Here is a 22,382-nt window from a genome sequence, read left to right as displayed (position 1 = left end):
AGTTATATGTCCAAGGTTTGTAATAATAGACGAAAGAAGACCAATGGTCCAAGGCAACGTCGATGACCAAATGTTATACACTTCAAAGGGCCATTATTACTGATGGAAGACAGATAAATGTACGTCTATTATGAAGAAAAACACATTTCTAAATATATTTATTAACCAGGCAGTTCTAAAAATTGTTGCTTTTCTTCAAGTCTAAATGGACATAGGTTTTTATTAACAATTCATTTTCTAAATACACCAAGGAGTTAAATAAAGGTACCAAAAAGTTGACCGGAAGGGTTTGAAATTTCACTCGGGCGGAGAACAAAATTTCGTCTATGTTGATCTTATATATTCATTAAAATTCATAAGCCCCGGTCACTAATCATATATCAAATCAAATAAGCTTTATTTAAAGTCGGCAAGTTATGTAACAAAAGCAACATAAGCTCTTAAAGACCTTTTATAACCGACATAAAGTGAATGATAAAACAGTGAGTGCATGCATACATGTAATACAATACATAAAACGAGACATAAATAAAATATGACGAAGACAAGTTAAGACATTTTCAAGCACTTATAAGCAAATTAAATGCAAAGCAAGCAATAAGCTGCTTAATAAAACTAGTAGCGTAAATTTAAGCAAGATAAGCAAGCAAAACAGCAATTCAAATAAACAGAACCACACAGAGAACAATTTGGTTTAGGTGCGCTGCTTCAGTCATGGTAACACAAATCGTGTTTTACAGGTAACACAGGAGCATTTTTTTTCCTCCCAGCTCGAAATCATAGATTTAAATTGATTAAAATTTGAGCACTGTCTGAACTCATCAGGAAGAGAGTTCCAGAGGACTGGAGCAGCGTACCTAAATGATTGTTTCCCATACGTTGTTGTTTTTACATGAGGGATCAGTAATAAGTTACTGTATCTGAAATTATAAGTATGATTTTGTTTACAGATTAAATCGGATAATACAATTGGTCCTTGATCATGTAAAATTTTAAAAGTTTCTAGTGCCATGGCTCTATTACGTCTTATATATAGTGAAGACATTTTTGCCTTTATTAAAAGATCCTCATAAGAAGAGTTATAATCATAATACACATACCGTAATGCTATTTCTTGTATTTTTCTATTTTCTTTGTATTGGCCATTGAACAAAAGTGCCAAGAAAGAGGACAAAAATTAAAATTTGGCAATATAAATGTATGAAAAATAGTAAGTCTACTTAGTTTACAAAGATTTTTATCGACTCTTTTTAAAAAAATCAGCCGTTGTACAGCTTTTGTACAAATAGTTTTAATATGACTATCAAAATTTAGCATAAAATCTATAATCAACACCTAGACGTTTGACTTCCTTCACATGTCACATTAATATCACCACTTCTAGAAGAAGATCTTTCAGCAGACTTTTTACTTACAGCAATCGCCTGAATTTATTCAGGGTTAACCTGCATGCAGTTAACATGAAACCAATCAATTAAAATTTTACTTTCTGTTTCTAAAACATTTACAAGATCATCATAACTAGAAGAACAGTATGACAAAGTATTGTCATCTGTATAAATATAAAGATTACCCTTTTCAATGAAATAAAAAATGTCATTGATAAATACATTAAATAGTAAAGGCCTCTATATTGATCCCTGGGGTACACCTTTTTCTATATCTGCCCATTGGCTTACAATACCACCTATCTTTATTTGTTGTTTTCTACTTGATAAATAAGATGAAAGTAGATCACAGGCTTCTTCATACAGACCATAGGAAGACAATTTACATATCAAAACATTGTGGGGAAGGCAGTCAAACGCTTTAGATAAATCCATTAGAATAGCAGTCAAAAAATGATTTCGTTCCAAAGCAAGTTTTCAATCTTCCAAAAGTTTTAGCAGAGTTGTTTGACAGCCACGTCTTTCCCTGAATGCACACAAAAAATTATCAAAATATATTTTGATTATATAATAGATATATATATATATATATATATATGTTATAGAATATTCTGAAAAACAATTTCATTTATTATCTAATGATAAAAATTTATTTTGCAAAATCATGAATGAAAACCATAATCTTTACCGGAAATTAAAGGTGCCCTAGCGGAGTACGCGTTAACTTAGAAGCGGTTAATATTTTCGTTCCACAAGTTTCTGTCAATATTTTAACGATCCTAGGGCCGCTTATGGCACGAAACCACAATTAATTTTCCCACTGTCTTCTTTATAGCCTTTCTGTAATTTAAAAAAATTCCACCGGCGCAATTCAATTCAGATTTTCAGGGACGTTAATTTGAACCTTCCAACAACTTATATAAAAAATATAAAAAAAATTACCATTATTTTTTCAAATTTTATGCATAAACACAGAGATACCCTAAAAAATGACCCAAAATGGCTTCTGGATGTCACAAACTTGACCTTTTTTGACCTCACCAAATCACAACCTAAATGTCAAATTTCTCATTTCAACACATCTACTAAAATAATTTCATTATTCCTCTTCCATTTGAGCACAAAAAGTATGAGAAATTCTGAAAGGAAGTGTTTCTAAAAAATTTTTGAAAAATCTCCTATTATTATAGGCTAAAAGCTAAGGGCAGATAATTGTGGTCTCGTACCTTATGATATTGACCAGGGAACCAGATTATGCATCCGTGGATCGCCAATTATCATTATAGGTACGTGTAATTGTAATGCAATATACAAAGCCCTTCACTATTCCTTGTCCAAATTATGCTGTCTTGGGAGTTTAATCGAATTATTCGACATTATTTTCTATATTTCCAAAAGGGATTAAGTAATGTGGCATACAGAGGTTTTGGAAATGTTGGAAATATTCTATGTTGAGCTTAGAACTTGAAAATCACCTGGAATAACAGCAATCTGATCTTCGTTGTTGTTTTCATGAAACAGGCCAGGTTCAGTTTTGGCAACCTCTGACCTCTGACCCAAGCACGTGCTGTCAGTTCTGTACAAAAAGTGATATTAATAATACATCGGAACTAGTTATACATCGGAAAGAAGGTACAGCAGTATATTTCATTCAATCTCGCACAAGCACAGGCATTATATCAGGACATATATATTCTAATCACTTAGTCAAATCGGCATCTAGTCTGGTTAAATCCACACCTTTGCAATAGTCTGGTTAATTTGTCACCTTATTTTTTTTTGTCATTTATAGTCGGCACGCGATTAATGTTTGAAGATTGACCTTGGGAAGAACAAAAATGAGAAGTATGATTTTGATAGGTGAAAGACCTGACCATGCAAGTTGCAAAATAGTCAGAATTTCCTCTGACCCTGCAGTCAGACATATCAATATCCAAATAAAAATGAGGAGGATTGCAGGGTCAGAGAAATTCAGACTAGTTGCAAAATGACTGAAATAACAAGATGGAACTTATTATAAACAAGATTTGTATATAAAGACAATTTATGTTCTGTTTATTTATCCAGATAATAAAGTTACAGGAACTTCAGCATTTTAAAATGCCACCCACGTCAGTTTAGGGTATAATTGTTGACATGGTATTATTTTCATGGACAGTACATTAATGTCTCATACATGTTGGTTGTACTGTCATGGTGCTAATAATATGAAAAAAATTTCACAAAACTCAGAAGCTATACAGTTTTTTTTTAAAATACCCTAGAAATAGAAATGATATGCATCAAGCAGGCAAGGAATATGAAGCAGCGCTTACCAAAGCATACAACGACTATCAGCATAAAGCAGCTAATGAATTAAGAGAAATTTCAAAGAAAGCCAAAGTCACTTTGGAAAATCTTAAATAGTCTAAATAATAACAATAAACAAAATTCAGGTGATGATATTTCTACAGAAACCCTGTATGATCACTTCAAAAATCTTAATGAGAGTAATGATGTATATTCTGATCAAGGTTCTGAATTCGAGGATAACATGGAAAGTATTTCCTTTTAGGGAGATGTATGGCTGAATTCCCCTATTACTGAAAAAGAAATTAAAAATGAGATATCTAAGCTAAAAAATGGAAAAGTGTTTGGATTGAATGAAATTTTCAATGAATATATTAAAAGTATTATTGAATGCCTTAAAAATACCGGTATGTATGGGTGGTTGGGTCAAAAAACTGCCTTCCAACCCTCTCATACATTAATGATTAAGTTTGTTTGTTTGTTTGTTTGTTTGTTTGTTTGTTGGGATTTAATGTCCGAGCAGCAATTTTTCAGCTATATTCAGACGATGAACATTGATGATAAAATGAACATGAAATGAAAAAGGGATAGGACACAAGGACAATGGGGTCGACAAATTTTGATTGCCACTGGAAATAGGGAGAGATGGGTAGGGTCGGGCAATTTAGCCTCCTGTGGCAGAGCCCTATGGTTCCTACTACCACAGTAGGGTTCTTTAACGTGCAAGGAACTTGGCATCTTTCCCAACACGGTGCACCACTATGGTTTGCAGTCAGGTTTTCCGTATTATAGCCTGACAACCCCAGCATGTAACACGCCAGGGGTACCCCATTCCACCACCTGTCGCACACATCCCAGTTGCTCTGTGGGCAGAGTGCCCTAACCCCCGACTAGGGTTCTGAGCACTATCTACTCGCCTTTTACGACAATCTTAGCGCTGCTGCAAGCCTATTCTTTTAACACCCGGACCTGCACGGGCTAATGATTAAGTATGTCTTCCATATTTGTATTGATTTTTTGTTCAGATATAACAGTTATTTGTAATATTTTTGGCTCACCTGTTCCTTAGAGTATCCTGCACAAACTGATTGTTAAAATTTTTTATTGATTGAAAAACATGGCTGTTGTAACTATAAATAATGTAGCAGTAAAAATACAGTGTTTTGCAAATGATTAAGAAATTGTTGAATTCAGCAAAATTCTGATGCGGGTAATAGTGTTCACAATCAGAAGACAGACCTATTCTGGAATTTTCAAAATGATTTGTTGCCTGATGTAGGAGTTATGGCCCTTGAAACAGATTTTTTTTTGGTCATTTTTCATGAAACAAATTTGAAAATATACTTCTCTGAAACCATGAGACAAAATTGAATGAAAGTGGGCATAATTATTATTTAATGTATCCTGAACGAACTGATAATTTAAAATTTTTCGTCTGTTGCTGTCGTAACTAAAAATAGAACATAGGGGTCAAAATGCTTTTTTTGCTTTTTTTTCTCAATTGTGGACGAATAATGACAATGAAAGCTACTCATAAAATAAACATGATATTCTGAGTTGATTGGCAGTATTGAAATCATTTTTTTACATGGACATTTTCAAAATGGTTGCCATTATACGACCATTTTCACCAGTTGCTTGGATTCCAATGATTTTTTGTTTCATTAGGAAACATGGTGTTCTAAGTTGAATGGTGGTGACAAAAGTTTGTTCTGGGTGGCCATTTTCTTTCTAATTTTTGTACTTTCTTGGATTTCAATGATATTTGGTTTACTGTTAAAGTACTATTGTTCTTGGGGTATCAAATTTCATGGTTCATGGGTGGGCTAAATCATGAAATTTGGTTCCAAATGAAAAGGAATATACTATTGATGTGCATACTGAAAACCTAAAAACCACAAATTTAAGAATCCACAAACTTTTGTAGTGTTTATTTCTGATCCTGCTGCCCTGTTTTCTAATTGCTTTATGTCACTTTTTACTTGCAGTATTTCAGTCTCAATATGTCAGAATCGGTTTTCAATTGCACCGAGTCTTCTGTCTATAGACGGCAAGGCTTCAAGGTTACCCAAAAGAGCAGGGATAGAATCGATTTTATTCAATTTCGTATATATGTCACTTAGAAATGCTTCTAATGGTAGACTGTTTGTGTTGAAATTTTGGGGGGAGGGTTGATCAGAGAATATCAAACGTTGTGGAATCGGTATTTGGTTTAATGCTGGAGTGTTACATGGTACATTATATTGTGTATTGTCATATAAAACTCTACGGGCACTCTCTATCGAGTTTCCAACAGGTGTATTACAATTGACGTCCTTTGTGTTATTGTATACTAAATTGTGTTCAGCCATTTTGGACAACGAAAACAAAATAGAGTCTGATTAAATGTAAATAACTTCAACTACCTTTGTGTATCTTCAATCCAAATATTATGTTACAATCCATAATCAATATAAATCAGTCCTACACTATTATATAGCCATGTAAATCCCAAAAACACTATAAATTCATAGAAAATTTTCGGAGCCCATAACTCACATCTGAATAGTCCGCCATTGCATTAAGTGTGATCATATTTTGGTTATTCTCTCTTTTCTATTAATTATCCCGTTAAGAAAATACAATGTATATGTAAATGACGTAACAAATCTTGAAATAATTGAAGGCAATATATTCCTTTGCAACCTGAATCATGTAGCTTGAGGGTTTTTTAAGTAAATAAAATGTATTGCATTGTATAATACTTACAAAATAGATATTTAATCTAACACATGTTGGGCTTCCACAATGCAAAGTAAAAACTATTGAAAAAAAGGAAATTTCTGTTTGGGGAAAACCAGTTTTGCTGTGCTATATTTAGACCTGGAATTTATAGATAGAATTTTTAGAATATGTTTATAGTATGAGGTAAAGGTCCTTAAACATAATTTTCTAAAACCTCTGAAAGTTAAGGTTTGTAGAAAATATTATTTCCTGTTCAGAGGAATATATATATATTTACCTGTTATAATAATCAGTATTGATTTTTTATCTGTAATTGGATATCCAGTGTAAGTAGGTCATCATCTTTTGCTCCTTGGTTGATTGTTCCTCCAGTGACAACTGTGTTGGATATTGTGTGTGATCTGGTGGAAGAAGTTTCCTTTTTGACTTATGGAGAGAAGTTCAGGAAGTGATATGTTTTTGATCACATCATCTATGAATTTTGATGGTGTTTACTGGACATTGACATTTTTGTTAACTTGTATTTGCAAGCAATATTTTTGTCTAATTTATATCATTTTTGGTCAATTTTAGAAACTTGATGATTACAAAAACGTCAGTTTGTTTGAATGTGAATATCCAGAGATTTGTAATTGCTATTTGAAAGTCATGTACTTTTAGGGGTCAAAGTTACTAATCATACTTTTTAAATGAAACTATATTACTTACTGGTATTGAGTAGTCAAAGTTTAAATGTATGCTTCATCATTTTACATTATTTTGTTAATGATTTTTTTTACTTTTTTTTAAATCTTTTGTGAAATCCAACAGTACTTCTTGTTTTAGTTTTAGTTATGGAATTTACAATGATTATGGTTTTCTTAAAAATTTTCATGGACACTTTAAATAATTGTTCATACCTGTCCATTAAGGAAGTAGAATATCATAACAATTTAAATGAACTGATACTTTAAATCAATAGGTCGTAGCATTTTTTATATTGAATTGATATTTTTGGGCTTTGGATATTAAAATCTTATGATATGATGCAAGCATTTCCATGCAACATGATTGGTCACAGTCTTCTATTGAATATATTGACTTACACGAGATATTACATATACTTAAGAATAGTTCATGAGTGTGTCATTTTGCTTTTAAAAACTTACTGTTTTGAATTGATATTAGTATTCAGTGATATTTTTATGAAGTTGGAGTTCTTTAAAATAATTTAGATATAAAATGACATGATTCAGTTAAAATTTATAATGAATATGAGTGTACAATATAGAAATGATTTTAAACCATTGTGGAGAACTTCCTTTTTTACAATTGGTACTTGTGATGTATGTGTTACTTGTTTTAGTTGAGGGAACTCATTTTTTATTGAACATAGACATAAATATTTTATAAACATGTAATGAACTTCAATTTTACCAACTGTTAAATAAACATTTTAAGTGTTATCATAAGTAGTGTTCTGAATTAAGGGTAATTAGCTTTAACGCTGGCTATCACCTAAGGTTACTTCATATTTTCCAAGCAATATTACTTTATTTCAAGATAGATTTTAGTGGTAAGATAGAGATTGACTTAATAATTTTTTTTTAATTTTGATTTTTTTTTTCATTTTTAGGGTTACAAAAAAAATCTGTAATTTTTTTCAAAAAGGAAAGTCACAAATTCCATTCTGATTTTTTTTTCATTATTATTATTCTAATAGTGTTAGTATGTTGGTCATATTTTGCTGCATGTTTTTTATGGTATGTTGAATTATAACCCATTAGTACAGAAGACCCCTTAAGTAGGGCCACTTAAATACCATGCTATTATTATACATTTTTTATAGTCCTATTTCATATTCATGGAATGCAAGCCATTTTAGCAAGTTTTTCAAAGGGACAACTTGGTTAGCAGTCTCATTGGGAAAGGAAGAACAGTTAAAATTTTTCTTTGAAACTTAAGCTATTTACACTTTGGTAAGTAGCTAAATGGTTTGAAATTAATTATTCAAAAGTATCCAAGCTACATTCCCTTTGCTCAAAATTAAAAAAAAAACAAAGTCAAAGTCTGGAATATGAAAAAGGTCTATTTCATTTAATGTCAATTGTACTTTTAAGCCTTTTTAATACACCTGTCAGAAGTTTTGGAAATAGGTTAACATCATCTTAGTGCAAATTGATCATGTGACATATTGCCAAGTTACAACTATGAGATTATTGGCTAGTTCTCAACATGCTGTTTAATCATAGCTATTTTTAGTTTGATAGTTTCCATCCATTCCAAATACCTTTATTTTAATATTCTATTTAGGTAACTGTGAAGTATTCTATTTATAAGACAGTGAAACCGTCTAGTAGTGGTTGTTTGAATATAGCTTAAAGCTGCATATTGTAATTGTTTATTTGAAAAATGGTTGTAATTTTACTTTGTACAATCAGGGACTTTATATTACAAGGACAGGTCACTCCTGACAAAGTCTATATAATGTGTAAAAATAACTACACCTCCCTGGTCTTTATACAGGTTAAACTTATAGCTTATAATATTTACATGTGGCATATGCAGACTGGAGAAATTATTCAGGATTTTAGTTATACATGTATAAGTTATAAAACTGACTAATTGATAATAACTAACTTGTGATGAAAATACTAAGGAGGGTGTGTTCTCAAAACACTAAAATAAAATAAAAATTTCAAAATTTACATGTAAAAATCAATAATTATTATTATTTTTCAATAATTGCGACAGGGAAAATTAATGATATTGGTCAACTCCTAACTGTTAATTAAGTATTTATTCATTATTATGTACTATAAGTTACATCATTTTAAAGAAGTTTCTTTTATCTTTTAATTGATTCATATGGTTAAACAAACAGACACAATGATTAATAGCTTACTGGGGTAGAGTTTAGGAAAATAAAATTTTATTTTTATTTCTCAAGACATAGGTACATTCATTTAGTCATCATTTTATTGTTATTCAAAGCACACTTATTAAAAATAGCAATTGTAATTCAGCAGTTTTTTTTCTTACATTTGATATTAATTTTATTTTAATAAATGCAATAGTTTTCACAAACATTCAATGACAAATCATACTTTATGATCCTGTAAAAAAAGTGATTTTTTCTTATTTGTCTAAAAAGACCTAATATTGAAATGGAAAGTATTTATATTCCTTTTATTTTAAATAAATAAAAAATATAGATTGCCATTCTTTAATTCTTTAATTTTGGACGTCAAAATCCATCCAGTGGTTGTTTTTATGTTAATAAGTTACCCTATTTTCAACAGAGAAATTTGAGAAAATTGGCTAATAAACAGGCAAACAGCAACTGCAGTGTTCTATATAGATTATTACAATTGACTTATCCCTCTAATATACACTCCCTGGTACAATATAAACTGTTATAATCATAAATTTTTAAAAGACATTTCTATGTGAAGAAAATGGAAATATGAACTGATTTGAAAAATGAGGGTTGAAATTTTATTTAAAAATATGTTAAATAAGGTTTATATTTTGAAGTAAATTTAAGTATCTTGATGTATCAAAATTTTACAGTTTAGTACGTAATATTGTAAGAATTTTGGTAAATACATAAAAAATTTCTATAATTTTACCTACACATTTGATATTGAAAATACACCAGCTGTAAGTTTTGCTCGTAGTTGCATGTAGATACAATATTCTTTTGGATTACTTGCATGTATTTCATACAAAATACGTTTTGGAAATAACAATTTTTATACATTTTTCAAAGTAGTAATTCATTCAAACTCCTCAATATACCAAACCATATATAATTGTTTAACTAGCTAAGGTCCATTAGTATTCTTATTTTAGAAAAAACTAGGTCAACACATTTGTTTATGTGAACAAGTTGTGACATTGTCCAACTATTATAAAAATTATTATAAATAAGTCAAGCAAATAACTGGCCGTTTCAATAAAGGGCAATTTCATTTGAGTTTAATCATAATAAATATGAACAAAACAACTGAAATAAGATCAGACACATTTTTTCCTAAGTTAATAAGTTTGCCTCTTTGCTATGTACAATCATGGGTTCTGTTGATCATTTTTGCCTTCTGACTGAGTACAGCACATTTTAAGTTGGCATATTAGTGTAACAATAGTAATATTTTTTTCTTTTTAAAAGGGTTTTACTTTGAAAAAGGACTATTATGATAACTGGCTCAAACCCAAACTTTACTGAAAGTGCAGGGAATTTCTTTCTGGAAAACACAAGAATTGATACAGACACAAGTAGAGCAGCCAGTCAAACCAATCATCAATCAAAGAGAGGACCTAAGTATCCTCAGTATTCCATTACATGTATAAGGCTTGGAACATTTCAGTCATGGCCTACAAGTATACAGCAACACCCAGAGACTATGGCAGAGTCAGGTTTTTACTACACAGGTCAGTGCACTGTAAATAGTATTTTATGCCCTGCATTAATAGATCTTAGGCGGCCCTTTCATACATCTGTCATGTGAATGACTTTGAATGTGTTGTGAAGATGAAATTTAAGTTTTGGCTGCTGAATTAGTTATCTGCTTTATGAAATTTAGAGCACTGGTGTTGTGTAACTTAAATAAGGCCCCAAAAATGTGAAGTCTTATGATGTCATGATACTGTTGTCTTCCACTTCTTTCTCAGTCATTTTCTTTGTTGTCGTAGAAGTTTTATCTGTATTTGATTATTTTAGTATTATGGGTATTCAAATAAAATTTACCCTTATGTTGTTAAGTTTTCATTGATGTTTGGGCTAATTTTGGGGGTTGGACTAGTTTTCAGACTAAAGCCCAGTTTACATGCACAATTATACTTCTGTATGCATTTTTACACAGGTGAGTTGATACTGCATGTAAATGCAAATACATTCGTATTTGAGCCAAGTAAGAATAAGGGGCCTGGAACAAGTATTTATTTCTGATTTCTTGACCGTAGCTTGTTTATTTTTGGTCTAATTTTGAAATTTCATTATATTAAATTTCTCTTGAAAGTCCTTGTCTGCATTTTTCAATCACATTTTAGAATCTTTATAGTTTTGCAAATTATAAGGGGTCTAAGGGGACCAACTCCAAAAATCTTCTATTTAGGTCCCCTGGTCAAAGGGCATTTTAGCTATTGCCACCACTTGGCATCCTTCATTGCCATTGTTAACAATTTTTCAACTTCTCTGAAACTACTGAACCAATCAGAACACAACTTGAATGTTCCTTAGGGTATTCTGCATAGAAAGTGTGTGGGCATGTTTGATCTGTTGAAAAACATGCCTGCTGTTACTAAAAATAGAAAATAGGGGTCAGACAGTTTTTCGCATATATCAGGTTCAGCCAAAATCTGACACAGATAAGTGTTCATCATGATGGGATCTATCTCTGGTCAAATTTTCGTTTCAATCTGTAAAGCCATTTTGAAGTTATTGTCCTTTTGAGCTCACCTGACCCAAAGTCCACATGAGCTATTGCCATCACTTTGTGTTTGTCGTCCGTAAACTTTTTCAAACATCCTCTCCTCTGAAACTGCTCAACAGATTGTAACCAAACTTTGTAGGAATGTTCCTTAGGGTATTTTTACAAATCTTGTGCAGGGAATTTTGATCCGGAAAAAACATGGCTGCTGTTACTAAAAATATACCATAGTGGTCAAATTGCAAAGTTTTGCAAATAACTCAAAAATAGTTGGGTTTAGCTAAAATCTGGCTGGGGTTAAATTGTTCAGCAAGATGAGATGAACCTATGTTGAATTTTTTCAGAAAGATCAGATAACAAATGAATGAGTGATGGGTCCTGAAATGGATATTTTTCTCGAATTTTACTTCTCCAATTTTAAAAATCTTCTCCTCTGAAACTACTGGATAGATTAAAACAAAACTTATGGTAGCATAATGTTATGTAGAACATCTTTAACTAACTATGCTTGGGTATCTTTGATCTGGTGAAAAACATGGCTGTCTTAACTAAAAATAGACCATAGGGGTCAAATTGCAGAATTATGCATATAATTCAAAAACAGTTAGGTTTAGCTAAAATCTGGCAGAGGGTGAAATTGTTCAGCATGAAGGGATGTACCTACACCAAAATTTTTAGAAGGATCCATTGATGAATGAATGAATTATGGGCCCAGGAATTTTTTTTTTTTTTTTTTCCAGAATTTTACATTTCCAATTTTGAAAATCTTCTCCTCTGAACTTACTCGATGGATTGAAACAAAATATAGCATAAATTTTATTTAGAACATCTTTAACAATCTGTGTCTGGTGATTTTTGATCTTGCAAAAAAACGTGACTGCCTTTACTAAAAATAGACGGCAGGGGTCAAATAGCAGAATTTGGCACATAACTCAAAAGGAGTTTGGTTTATCTAATATCTGGCAAGGAGTAAAATTGTTTTGCTTGATTGGATTGACCCATGCCGAAATTTTTAGAAAGATCCCTTGACGGATGAATGAGTTAAAGGTAACGAAATGGATTTTTTTTTTTCAGAATTTTTGTATTTCCAACTTCAAAATGAAAATCTTCTCCTGAAGTACTGGATGGATTGTAACAAACTTTGCATTAACATACCTTACAATATCCTAAACAATCTTCGTGTGGGGGTTTTTAATCAGGCAAAAAACATGGCCAATGATACTAAAAATAGACCATAAGGGTTAAATGGAAGACTTTTTCAAAATAACTAGTAAACAATTAAGCTGAGCTAAATTCTGACAGGGTAAAATTGATCAGCATGGTGAGACCGACCTATGCCGAATTTTCATAAATATCTGTTGACCAGTATCGAATTTTGTTGCCTTTGAAGTATGAAAACCTGGTAGATAACTAAGATGCTCTCTATTGATTAAATGATTTTTGTGACAATAGCACAGCTTTAAAAAGCTGAAAATCCTATTTTTGACCAGTGAACGCTTCAGGCTCTAAAGATCCTCTATTTTGACGTTTTTTCCCTAATTTTAATATTATTTCTTCCAAAAATCTTCTCTGAAACTGCTGGAGCAATCAGAACCAAACTTTGTATAAATGTTCCTCATTGTCTTCTGCATGGAACTTTTGTGGTTGATTGGGGGTTTTTATGGTCTTGACTATCCTTACGGATCTCGGAGGACCGCTCCTTACGGGGATTCTGTTAGTAATGCCAGTTACTAGTAGAAGGTAGTGGAGCCCAACCTTTGGGATACCTGACCGAAGAACTCAGTCAGAGTATGTCCTACTAGTGGCTGGACTGCTGTGTTGATGCTCTTGTGGAGAATTTTGATCCATTTAAATACATGGCCGCTGTTGTTAAAAATAAAATGTAGGGGTCAGAGAGAAGTTTTTCACTTATATCTCTAAAACCATAAGGTTTAGCCAAATTCTGACATTAGTGAAAGTGTTCATCATGATGAGATCTATCTCTGGTCAAATTTTCGCTTTAATCTGTGAAACCGTGTTGGAGTTATTGCCCTGTTTCTATGTGTTTTTTTTCCATATTTTTAATGTTTTTTTCTTTCAAAAATCTTCTCCTCTTAAACAACTAGACCAATCAGAAGCAAATTTAGTCTGAATGTTCCTTTGGGTGTTCTACATAGAACTGATATGGGAATTTTTGATTCATTGAAAAATATTGCAGCTCTTACTAAAAATAGAACATAGGGATTGATTGATTGTTGGGGTTTAACGCCTGAGCAACAACATTTCAGCTATATTCAGGCGATTAACATGAAATGGATGATACAATGAATATATACAATGATGATAATGAAATGAAAAAAGGGATGGGACATAAGGATAATATGGTCGACAAATTTTGATTGCAACTAGAAAAAGGGAGAGATAGGTAAGGTCTGGTCGGGCAATTTAGCCTCCTGTGGCGGAGCGCAAAGGTTCCTACTCCTATCAAATACCACAGCAGGGTTCTTTAACATGTGAGGAATGTGGCATTTTTCCCAACACAGTGCACCACTATGGTTTACCGTCAGGTTTTCCATATTGTAGCCTGACAACTCCAGCATGTAACACGCCAGGGGTACCCGATTCCACCACCCGGGCACACAACCCAATTGCTCTGTGGGCAGAGAGCCCTAACCCCCAGCTAGGGTTCTGAGCACTATTTATCGCCTTTTACTACAAGCTTAGTGCTGCTGCTGGACTATTCTTTTGACACCAAGAGTAATGCCCTTGATAGGCGAAAAATGATGTTTTAAGCATTTTTCAGACAATATCCATAATAAATAGAAAGATTCTTTCAATTGATGAAATTATCCTATTGATAAGTCCTACAAAAGTCTTCTTCGATTTAAAATTGTCAGACAATTCCTTGTTAGAGTTATTGCCCTTTAAAGACAAAATTTTAACCTGGTGAGCAATTCAGGGTCCTGGGAGCCTGTTTACAGTTTTCAGCCAATATCCTGGAAAGTATATTACATGGAATGAAACTTTCAATTGCTGAAATGATGGATCAAAGTTGTCAGACGACTCTTTATTAGAGATATTTCCCTTGAAAGGCGAAAAATAATTTTTATGCAGTTTTCAGTAAATATCTTGAAAACTATAACAAACCGGAAGAAACTTTCCATTTATGAAATGATCCTTATGATAAGCCCTACTAAAGTCTTCTGGAGTCAAAATTGTCGGACAATGCTTGTGGGAGTTATTGCCCTTGAAAGGCAAAAATTGAACTAGGTGAGTGATTCAGGCTCCTGGGAGCCTTTTGTTTATTTTTGGTGTAATTTTGAAGATTTTTTTATTAGATTCTCATTAAAATCCCTGCCTGCATTTTTCAATTAGATTTCAGATATTTCTTATGATTTTCAAGTTAAAAGGGGCCAATGTGGACCACACCCCAAAATATGTATTTTTTTATTTTTGGTCCAATTTGAATTTTTTAATTGGCTTAGAACTATATGAAAATCCTAGCCTCAAAACAAAAGCTTTAAGAAGTATGCTTACCAGATTGACCCCATCATTTACTGTTCTTGAGATAATGAGGTACAAACTTGATCCATGAATGCACCTTGAAACAGACGTTTATATACTTAAATTGAATTTTCTATTGTGTCCATAATAAACTGTAAGTCCCTGTGTTTGGTGTGTCAAAAACTAATATGATGTCCACACTTGCCTCAGTGAACAAATTTTCAATGGGAGCAGTTGTATTATGCTGTGCTCGGGGAGGTTTTGTATTCTATTTATTTTGGTGTTCAAGATATTGGCTGAAAAATGTCAAAAACATAACTTTTTGTCTTTCAAGAATTTGATTTTAAAAGATGGCCACAAGAGGCTAATTTAGCTTCTGATTTGCCTTTTTTAAAAGATCAATTCCTCTGAAACCACATGTACTTGATAGGGTAAATGGTCTCAGTGCTCTCTATAAACAGTCTGCTGGTACTTTGTACCCTGTGATATCGAACTATGGGCCAAGATGGGGTCAGGAAGTTTAATAAAGCATTTTCTTTAACTTTGTATAAATTGCCTGTTTTAGAATTTGTCTAATTGCAAATTATTAGTTCAGTGACTACTTTAATTTTTGGTCAGAATCTTGTCAGACATCATTATATGAATTATTAGGTGTATAAAGTTTGAATATTGTGTCCATATTTATCCCAACTGTTCAGAGTTCAAGCTATTTGGTGTATGAATCTGTGCCCTGTGGAAAGTTTTATTGAACTTGCCTTGCCCAGTTCTGTGGATATTTATTCAGTAGGTACCTATTTGACATAGTTTCAGTCATGAATAGCAGAGTTAGAAAAAGCAATCTGCCCGCCAGCCTGTGACTGCCAATTCTTTAGCAGCGCTGGCTAATTTTATCAAAAATCTATATAGCCATACAGTAAGTATTTTGAAAAATTGTATTAAGGACTGGCTAGAATTTGATTGAATTTCCTACCCTGTGATTAGTGCATATGCCGTGTAATATTGCCATGTCAAAGATAGCAGCACTAAAATGTTTTTGCAGGGAACAGAGTTTCTTGATTGTCTGATTTTTTTCTTCTCAAGTAATAATAGATAAGGAGATATGTCTAGTATCGATCCTGACTGTTTTCAGAAATAAATGGTTTAGCTACATGAAAATTTAAATTAGTCTTTAAAAATTGTACCATATTTGTATAGGATAAATATAGATCCTTCAGTTCTACTGACATTATGAATTTATCAAATAAATCTAAATAGTTCAGTATATCAATAAAATGCTTCACAGGGCCTGACTGGATACAATTTCAGAATCAAACCCCGAACAGATATGGCAAGTATGAACAAACTAAATTCAAGCTTGATACCAGTCTGAGTTTTAATTGTGATATTTAATATTTGACACAGGATAAAAATTTGACTTGAATTAAAGTGGTCCCTAATTCCAACAGGGTTCCAGTGACAACCCCTGAGTAAATCCCAGCCTTGCTTTTTTTCTGGATATGGCACTTTGTGGAACAATTTCATAGAGATCTAACCACTTTTACTCAAGTTATTATCTGGACATCATGAACATGTTAATTGCTGGTATTTTTGGCTCCTCATTCTTATATAGTTCATGTCACTACCACAAAAGTCAATACTAGTGTTTCTTTTCTGGTATAATGACACCATGTAGTACAATTTCAATAGAATCAATTCACTTGTACTAAACTATTTATCTGAAATCATGAAAATGCTTGTATTTAGTCCTTTTTTGTCCTTCATTCCTAAACAGTTGAATTCATAGCCCCCAAATCAACCTTAGCCTTTTTTGAGGTATAAACAACACCTTGTGGTACATTTTCAAAGATATTCATTTACCTGTAGTTACATTATTTTCATAACATGATGAAAATTCCTGTTTCTGGCCCCTTTTTGGTCCCTCATTCCTAAACAGTTAAAGTCATAGCCCCCAAATCTATCCAAACTTTCCTTATTTGGTATGGCACCCTTCATTTTGTGGTATAGTGTTTTGTAGTTTGTTTTTTTATAAAGACAAATAGATACTATGTATTATGCAACTAAATTTAGTTTTGGCTCTATAAAAATGTTGTGAACTGACCATTCACATAATAAGGGCTGATGTGGCAGAGGGATGGACAGTGTAAGGGTAGTATTCACTGGTCATAATCACACAAGTTTTAAATTCAGCAATCCACTTTGGGTTTTTTTTATATACACAATCAAAGTAAAATGTGGTTTCATGTAAAACTGTTCACATACATGTACATCCTATAACATGATTACCACTGTAGTCACTGTTAATGATAAAGATGAATTACACTTTTAAAAGTACTTGTACTTACATTTTCTGTAAGTTATCCTTGAAAAACAAAGGAAACAAATATGCTGGTCTTGCCTCAATACGATGTTATTAGTGTGCATATCCAAATTATTTAACGACTATTTATAACTTTTCATATCATGAATATTCATGATAATCTGATGTCACATGTGTTAAATACCTGTACATTTAAAAAAAGTAACATGGTTGAAATTTTTCCTGTTTTAAAATAAATTTGAAAATCAGTGTCACTGCATAATCTAATAAAAACAAATCATGCATATAATTTTTGTTTTTCTTGGGTCTGAAAGTCTTTGAATAACAAAATGAGTAAAAATGGGGGAATGAATATGTCATGTGTTTGACATAACTTTAGTAAAAAGATTGTAGAATCTTTTGATGTTTTGATTGTAAATTGAAAGCTAATGCTTTTATTACCAGTTCTTTACTATCACGATATTTGTGACGTTAAAATATTAACACTCCAGTCATGTCACTGTGTTACCTAAATCATGACTGCTCCTTGAGTGGCCATGATCAAGTAAATAGAAGTATAATGTATATTGTATCCTGTGTTGTGATCTAAATGTCTATTTAATATGACATTCTCCTTTTTTGTTTTGCATTATTCAGACAAAATTAAATTATATATCCCTAAATAGATGTATAGTGTCCTATGAAACTGTTTGTGATACCCTTGCAAACAAAGTTTTTTTTTTTCGGGGTATATAGGTTTCACCCTGTCTGTCCGTCTGTCTTAACTATTTTCTAAACAGTTTGCAGTATTGTTATGAAACTTTGTGGGATGAAATATAATCACATGGAGATGTGCATACTGTCAGGCAGTAATATTTGAACAAAAATTATAGAAATAATGGCTGTTGAACTTAGGGTTCTTTTTTTTTTTTTTTTCAAAATTTGGTCTCATGTTCTGTCCACAACTTCTCCTTAATGACTTGCAGGATTGTTATGAAATTAATTGGGTGTTAGATTACCATGTGGAGATTTGCATATTGTCAGTAATTTATGTTTGGATAAAATTACATGGAAATGACAATTGTTGGAACGTAGGCGTTTTTAGCATAACTTGGTCTGATACGTTGTCTGCAACTCTCCTTAACGACTTGCAGGATTGTAATGAAATTTAATGGGGTGTTAGATTACCATATGGAGATTTGCATATTGTCAGAAATTAATGTTTGAACAAAAATTGTAAAAGTGATGGCTATTGGAATTAGGTATTTTTCAGCTAAACTTGGTCTGATGTGTTGTCCACAACTCCTCCTTTAACCACCATGCAGGATTGTAACGAATTTCAACTGAATATAAAGTTATCATATGGAAATGTGCATTGTGTCATGAATAAGTCATATCCTGAAATTGTGTTGTTAACAAAAAACAGTACTGATTGCTGTTTGGAGTTGGGTGTTTTAGAAATAGTAAAAAATTGTGTGTCAAAAGTGAATAGTCTATCCACCATAAAAATTGTGTCAAATATGAATCATATGTCCACATTGGTCCCCAAGTTTACAGAGTTCAACTGACTGTAGATGTATTAGTCCTGTTAGGGGCAATGTCTAGTTTAATGATGACCAATAAAACCTCAAAGTTTATTAAAATGTGAAAAAATCTATGTACCTTGGTAATATATTAATAGAGTTTGTTATTGAAAGCCAAAAATATACACTCCTCAGCTATTTTTGAAAAGAATGTAATTGGAATGGATAACAAGACCTCTATGGCTCTAATGTAGTGCAAAAATAAAATAATGACTACTTATTTTCAGGCAACAATGACCATGTGCGCTGTTTCTTTTGTGGCATTGGTCTCCAGAACTGGGACTCTGAAGACAACCCATTTGTAGAGCATGCTCGGTGGTCCCCTGATTGTCAACATCTCAAAGATAAAAAAGGAATTGATTTCATTAATACTGTTCAGGATGCTGTTAAAAGAGTGCAGATGGTATGGATCTAGAAGCTGATATTTTTTCATACCCCTGTTTTGAATTTATATAAAATAATATCAGTGCATTTTCAAAATGGCATTCAGGGTTTCGTTTGTTTGTTTGTTGGGGTTTAACGTCCGAGCCACAATATTTCAGCTATATTCATATGATGAACATGAAATTGATGATAAAATGAACATGAAATGATGATGAAATGAAAAAGGGATGGGACACAAGGACAATGGGGTTAACAAATTTTGATTGCCACTGAAAATAGGGAGAGGTGGGTAGGGTCGGGCAATTTAGCCTCCTGTGGCGGAGCCCTATGGTTGCTACTTCGGGAGAATACCACAGTAGGGTTCTTTAACGTGCAAGGAACGTGGCATCTTTCCCAACACAGTGCACCACTATGGTTTGTGGTTAGGCTTTCCATATTATAGCCTGACAATCCCAGCATGTAATACGCCAGGCGTACCCCATTCCACCACCTGGGGCACACATCCCAGTTGCTCTGTGGGCAGAGCGCCCTAGCCCCCGGCTAGGGTTCTGAGAACTATTTAGTCGCCTTTTACGACAAGCTTAACGCTGCTGCAGGCCTATTCTTTTAACACCCGGACCTGCACGGGGTCATTTGGGGTTTCATGACGCAAGAGGTGGACTTTGTCATTTATTAGACCCCCCACAAACAAAGTGTCCGTCTGTCCACATTTTTTCTTAGCACAACTCCTCCTAAACTGCTTAAGGGATTTTGATGAAATTTTATAGGAAGGTTGGTAATTTTATTGCATGAAGGAAATTACTGTCAAAGGACTCTAAAGGGAGATAATCTAAATTAAAGGTTTTACATGTTAAAACCTTGTAAGCACAACTCCTCCTAAACCACTCAAGGGATCTGATGAAATTTTGTAAGTGGGTTGGGTATGATATATAAATGTGCATGAAGAAATATAATCACTGTCGGAGGATTCCAAAGGGAGATAACTTAAATTAAAGGTTTTACAGGTTAAAACATTATAAGTACAATTCCTCCTAAACTACACGAGGGAATTTGATGAAATGTTGTAGGAAGGTTAGGTATCATATGTAAATGTGCTTGGAGGAATATATTTACTGTCTGAGGAAACTTAAGGTAGATAATCTAAACTAAGGGTTTTACAGGTTAAAACCTTGTAAATATAACTCCTCTTAAACTGCTCAATGGATTTTGGTGAAATTTTATGGGTAGGTTGGGTATCATATGTAGATGTGCATGAAGGAATATAATTACTGTAGAATGACCCCAAAAGGAGATAATCCATAGAGTGTTTTACATTTGAAGCAGAATGTATTCACTTTGTGAGCTTGCTCGCAAACTTCTTGTTGACCAAGGGGAATCATCCACCTGAAACTCTACTGAAACTGCTATACAATTTTTATGCCATGAGGCTTTTATAACTTGGGGGTTTTATGATAAAAGACATGGTCTTAATCATTGTTCAAAAAGTAGGATTTGATGAAATTTATACTCATTCTTCACCACATGCCATTGTTTACCTGATGGTCTTTTGAGGTTTCATGATGTAAGACATATGCTTTGCCATTTACTTACGAAAGGGGAATCCCCATCTCATTTGCAATGTTCAGTTATGGCACATGTATTCATGTATACAATAATTCAATACAATGCAATTTCCTTATGCATCTATGTTGTAACCCATTATATTTGGATATTCCATACCCATATACCACTGTTTTTAACTGAATAAATTTATGGTAAGAAATTCTTATATCATGACTTAGTGGCATTTCTCTTAAGGGAAAAAGATTCATATTGATATCCATGCCAAAAAGGAGTAGTTTATAGTTCAAAGTAGTTCTAGTTTCCTATTAAGTGTATGTTCATATTTGATAAATTGCTTCTTCAACTTTTCATTGAAAACTTTTATTTACTCCTTAATGGATCTTTGCAAACAAATCTTCCAAAATAATCAGATACATATCAGTAAATAAGTAATACATGTTTATTTGGATTTATATCATGAAGAGAGTTATAATGCTCTTTTTGACTAGTCCTGATGCCCTGCCCTTTTCCCAACTGCCCTGACTTGTTCTATTGACCACCCTGCCCTTTCAAGGCACATGGCATTGTTGATATTTTGCATTTGCCAACAGTAAACTATTGAATGTTCACTTCGTAATAAATTTTAATAAATATGAAATCAAATTCTGTTATTACACTCTCAGACTTTCTCTTGCCAAGACATCGCAATACTATTCTCTTGTGGTGTTAAATATTTGATAAATAGGATCATTATTTCGTTATTGCAAATAATAAAATATATTATTCATGCTGAGAATGATTGGAGATTTTACTTGTCCATAGAACAAGCTCTGTACACTTATTAAATCATAATGTTCTTTGGTACTTGTAATCATATTTTGGTTAATCACCCCATTATTATGCTAATATATTCGGTAATGTAAGGTAAAGAGTCAGTTCAATTTGAAGCTGAATTGGTATTGACATTTTTGTCAACAAATTGTTTTACATCATGAAGAAAAATTCTTCTGGTTTTAAGTTACTACTTTCCTTCATTACTTATTTTTTTAATGCTTAATGTTATGTTATCTAGGAAGAAGCATTACACAGGGATGGTGTGGCGGAGACATTTGACAATGCTGACTTTGAGGAAGATGGAAATTCTGGAACATCTGGTAGATAGTTTCTCTTAAGCATTATAAGAATTTCAGAATTTTTAGAATTGTTAAATACATGTATCAGAAAAGAATTAGATCATGAATGTTTAAACATGTTTATGCTGTATTATTATTTAGATAGCAGT

The 22,382-nt window shown here is 32.6% G+C and overlaps 1 protein-coding gene and 1 long non-coding RNA gene across 8 annotated transcripts in view; one reads left to right on the top strand and one right to left on the bottom strand.

The window, feature by feature from the left end:
- The window catches only part of LOC148614655 (uncharacterized), a 34,556-nt gene extending 16,832 nt beyond the window's left edge, over window positions 1-17,724 (bottom strand). For 2 of the 5 annotated variants that reach the window (XR_015923745.1, XR_015923746.1), the window contains exons 1-2: window positions 17,638-17,724; window positions 6,679-6,802 (exon numbers count right to left, since the gene is read on the bottom strand). This is a non-coding gene — a long non-coding RNA (uncharacterized LOC148614655). Of the gene's footprint in view, window positions 1-892; window positions 921-2,863; window positions 2,965-6,678; window positions 6,803-7,300; window positions 7,344-17,637 lie in introns of those variants that run through there. The other 3 variants (XR_015923747.1, XR_015923749.1, XR_015923748.1) reach the window with 3 other exon arrangements.
- The window catches only part of LOC148614654 (baculoviral IAP repeat-containing protein 8-like), a 32,471-nt gene continuing 12,676 nt past the window's right edge, over window positions 2,588-22,382 (top strand). Inside the window, exons 1-4 of one of the 3 annotated variants that reach the window (XM_088588916.1) lie at window positions 2,588-2,674; window positions 10,552-10,814; window positions 19,402-19,577; window positions 22,173-22,254. In XM_088588916.1, the coding sequence (XP_088445042.1) occupies window positions 10,577-10,814; window positions 19,402-19,577; window positions 22,173-22,254 (496 nt within the window). In that variant the 5' untranslated portion in view covers window positions 2,588-2,674; window positions 10,552-10,576. Of the gene's footprint in view, window positions 2,675-6,583; window positions 6,630-6,708; window positions 6,728-10,551; window positions 10,815-19,401; window positions 19,578-22,172; window positions 22,255-22,382 lie in introns of those variants that run through there. The other 2 variants (XM_088588917.1, XM_088588918.1) reach the window with 2 other exon arrangements.

This window comes from Perna viridis, chromosome 6 (assembly GCF_037379345.1).
Source record: "Perna viridis isolate PV_CMFRI_1.1 ecotype Kerala chromosome 6, ASM3737934v1, whole genome shotgun sequence".
Classification (NCBI taxonomy): Eukaryota; Metazoa; Mollusca; class Bivalvia; order Mytilida; family Mytilidae; genus Perna; species Perna viridis.
The sequence above is the reverse complement of the archived record's forward strand: the minus strand, read 5'-3'. Positions and strand labels throughout refer to the sequence as shown.